General features: G+C 40.4%; 1 protein-coding gene across 1 annotated transcript; it reads right to left on the bottom strand.

Annotated features, from left to right (window-relative positions):
* Window positions 1-1,523: 1,523 nt before the first annotated feature.
* LOC128884597 (uncharacterized) lies at window positions 1,524-1,916 on the bottom strand. Its single transcript, XM_054138075.1, has one exon. It carries the CDS (start codon window positions 1,914-1,916, stop codon window positions 1,524-1,526), a length of 393 nt encoding a protein of 130 aa, XP_053994050.1.
* Window positions 1,917-4,245: the final 2,329 nt, after the last annotated feature.

The following is a 4,245-nucleotide window of genomic DNA, read 5'->3' as shown; positions in this document are numbered from 1 at the left end:
AGCAAAATATCAAAGCACCTCGATTTGTGTAAGTATCGTGTCTTTCCTAAGCTCTTTATCTGTCCAACTTGACAGTTACAAAAATCCCGACTGATTTAGGATCCTCATTCGAACTTTTCAATCCCGATAACGGCGGTTTCTCGATTCACCTCTGGAAAAAAAGTTTCTCCCACGTGCTATTTACACTTTCTCAACTTCCCTCCAAGAAAATCGAATCCTAGATCTCGACGCTGGTTCTTGAATCCTTCCCTCAAAGACCGACTTCTTAGACGTCGATGCCGAAGACGACGGATACTCCAGCGATGTTCAAAGAATCTCCCCGAGTCTTTCAATGCGATCAACTTTACATTGCAAATCTTGCTATTTTCGAGAATCGATGGAAGGGACGATTGCTAACGATTTGGTGGAGTTTCCTTCGTAACTAATTGAACAGGGAGAAACTTAAAAGTCGTTCCTCGACAATGAAAAATTACTCGAGAAATGGTTCGATTTGAAAGATGAGGTCCATATAGTTTAGTATCATGTGTCTATGGTGGTTTCAGGGTGGATTTGTTGTTGTTTTGCTGTGGCAGTTCATTTCATGCTGTGTTTCTCGAAGGTCCTCTGTGTATGGGTGTTATACAGTGGCGGCCATATACTTACGTACAGTTAATAAAATTAAATATTATTTCCTGTACACTTGTACATTAAACAAGTATAAGAAAATCAGTTACAGTTTTTATAAGTTTACAATATACGTAATAAGATGTCAAAATAGCTTTCCTTAATTTACTATAATTAAAAAGTTTTTTATATTTTTATAACGAAGTGCCAAGTTTTCTGCGGACACATACTTAAGTACATATCGAAACGCCTATATTTTCACATGTTTTTTTAACTCATAATTATAATATTGTTAATATTTCGTATTTAAATCCTTATTTTTGATAACTGCAGCACACTTTCGTGGCGTGGATTCGATAAGTCGAGCACATCTGCTAGCAGGTATCGAATTCCATGCTTCCTGTACAATAGTGTACGATTCATCCATATTTTTTGGCTTTTGTTTCTGTACATGTTTGTCGACATCAATCCACAGCATCTCTATTGGATTCAGGTCCGGAGATTGTACTGGCCGCTTCATTACGCGAATATTATTGTCACTCAAAAATGTCTAGACGACTTTTGCTGAGTGTTTCGGATCATTATCCGCTTGATAGATCCATTCCTTTGGCATGCATTCTTCGGCGAATGGAAGCAATACATTTTTTACAATATCCAAATACACGTATCGGTCCATGATTCCAGTTATCCGATGAATAGGACGTGTACCTTTTACTGTCATAGTCCCCCAAACGAGTACCGACCCACCACCACCTTTTACAGTCGGTTTAATGCAATTGTTATTAAATTCTTCTCCTTTGCGATGTCTCGCGTATACTTTGCCATCAGATCCAAATCGATTAAATTTTGATTCATCTGTAAAGATTACTCTGGACCATTGCTGGGACGTCCAGTTTAAATGTCCTTCCGCGAAAGCAATCCTAGCCCGACGATTTTTCTGAAATGAACGGTTTCTTTCTGGCAACGCGTCCGTATAATTGAAACTCGTCAAGTCTTCGCTGAACAGTTTTAATACTTATTTCTTCATGAAGATCTGTTGATATTTCACCGTGGATGACAACTGCAGTTTTGAATCTGTCCGCTTCAGATAATCGGTGAATCTTGCGATCAGTTCTTTGATCAGTTTTTCGAGGTCTTGCTTTACGAGGAACATTGTCTGGTGTTCCATGATGCTTAATATGTTGTATAGCTTGATGACAAGCCGTAACGGATATTTCTAATTTAGCGGAAATCTTTCGGTAGGACATTCCATCCTTCCGAAGCTGTTGTACTAGTCGCCGTTGTTCTGGCGTGATATTTCTTCCTTTACTCATCACAGCACTATTGTAATACGTCTAACTGTAAACACTTCTGAGCAGATACTGGTAAATATTGTTTAAATTTGGCTTAGCTGTGCGAAACAAAAGCGTACGTACGTAGTTGTCCGATACAAAACCGACAGACCAGAACAAAACATTTACGAAGTACTTATTTTCTCGAAATAAGTAAAAGTTCTACTGCAGATATGTACATCAAGGTTCAATACTCTTAGAAATAAATTGTTGATACGACTATCTGAGCCTTGTAGAAATACCTCAGGTTTTAAAGTTAAAATATAAAGTGTACGTAAGTATATGACCGCCACTGTATAATAATCTTCAAGTACACTGGTCATCATGCATACATGCATACGTGATTAAAAAAATCTGAATTTTTGGGGACCTGTTAATAAAGCAATTGCACATCCGAATCCGAGAACGGCGTTGACATGGAGTTGCTCGTTCACCCCACAGACGGGTCTGAAAACGAGAGGTGGGTTTTCCAAAAAAAACGACATTTTCGTATTTTAATGCTATTCACGAGGGAAAAAGACATCAAAACTGTGTCACTCCAATGCCTTGGACCGTATTCACATGTGTTCCACGCAACGAAACATCGTTCCAACCCTTACACTTTGGGTGAACCACCCCTAACTTTGGATCACCCCTGCTCAGCTCAGAGGGCAGTTTTCGAAACAGGATCTGTTGGGCTTTCATTCTTAACGTATCGAGAACAAACATGGTGAATTTCATCGCTGTTTGATGTCTGGAAGTTCTCTCTTACGAAGGGGATTGAAAAGTCGCGAGCTGTTCCACCCCCTCGAAGGGTGGGTATGGGGTGCACGGCACGAGTAATGGCATTTCCTGGATCAGGGGAGTCTAGAGAATGCATCGAGTCCAAAATCGGGACTGTCGTCCAAAAATTGTGGATTTTAGGGGGGGGGGGTTGTCCGAGAGCGATTTCAAGGGGTGCATTTTGTAGGGGGCATAAAACAGAGTCGCCTCAAAGGTTTTTTTGATTTTTTCACCTCCTTACGTCGCCCCTGGAGCCTTCTGAAGTGTCGTTTTTCTGCATTACCCCATTAGGGGGGGGGGTGAATTAACCCTTTCTCATCAACCCTCGTCAATGCAACTTTCCACACACCCAGAGGACACTTCAAAACTAAACCTTACGAAGTTTCCCGAAGATCGGTTGAAAACTCCCGGAGTTATAACGTTTTAAAATAGTGTCCCGTTTTTTTTTTTTGACGGCTAGTGTACATATTAGGTTGTCCCGAAAGTTTCTTTCGCGAGTCGCACTCAATTTATTTTATGTGGTCGTGTTTATATAAATAGACAATCTAATTTCACAGATGTTCATGTTGTAACAGTAATGGAGCAAAATGAATCATGCACAATTCAGTAATGTAATATAAAACATAAAATATTGTGCATGTACTACTTATTAATAAAGCGAAAGAAACTTTTGGGACAACGTAATACATCAGATTGAGACTTTCAATCCATTTCAACGAAGATGAAGTCAACCAAGATTTAAGAAATTGATCCTCTGACATAACGAAATAACAAGTAAATATTTCTGCGTCGATCACGAGCGATCGAACATAAATGCCCAGAATTAATCATTGAGAGGCGTCTGTATTCAACGAAAACCATCTCACTACGTGCTCCATAGTGTTTTACCAGTGAATGTCCTTGTCAGATTTATCTCGAACTTTAGAAATCGTCGCCCAAACATCGTCGAGGATATGTTGACGATGCCTGGGACCCTGTTTCGCTGAGTTCACAATGAAAACAGGGCTTTCATACGGGCGAACAGCGTCGATGAATCGATCCCTGATTCTGGAAACGAATTTCGTTCGCCATTTACCAGGGATGTTGCTCGGTCGGCCATTGATTCCAGCTTATCGAGTCGCGCTGAAAAACGCTGACCGTCTGATAAATCCCTCGCCTCGCGACTGATTCCTTCGCTCCTTTCATTTGCAAGTCTAAAACCTTTGTAAATCTAATAGACGCAATCCAGGCTGATTTAAATTGTATTCAAATATAGGTATCGATCATTCCCACGGAGATGGGACGGTGGACGAGAACAAAAAGGAAATAATAACGGGTGAAACTTGCCTCTGATTGAAACAACACGCTGGTGGTTTCTCCATTACCACGTTCAAGCCTCTTTCCAATCGAATACTCGATTTTGCAAACCGCGTGATTGCTTTTTCGATTTTTTCGCGTAGGAGGCTCGGTTAAATTCCGATTCCTCCGCGTTTACGCAGATAGTTAGTTAGTTCCATCGAATCGAGCATCTCTCGAATAGTTCATCGAGTTCCTGATAAGCGTTTGCTTC

This window comes from Hylaeus volcanicus, chromosome 1 (assembly GCF_026283585.1).
Source record: "Hylaeus volcanicus isolate JK05 chromosome 1, UHH_iyHylVolc1.0_haploid, whole genome shotgun sequence".
In the NCBI taxonomy this organism is placed as follows: Eukaryota; Metazoa; Arthropoda; class Insecta; order Hymenoptera; family Colletidae; genus Hylaeus; species Hylaeus volcanicus.
This window is presented reverse-complemented; position numbering and strand designations above follow the sequence as displayed.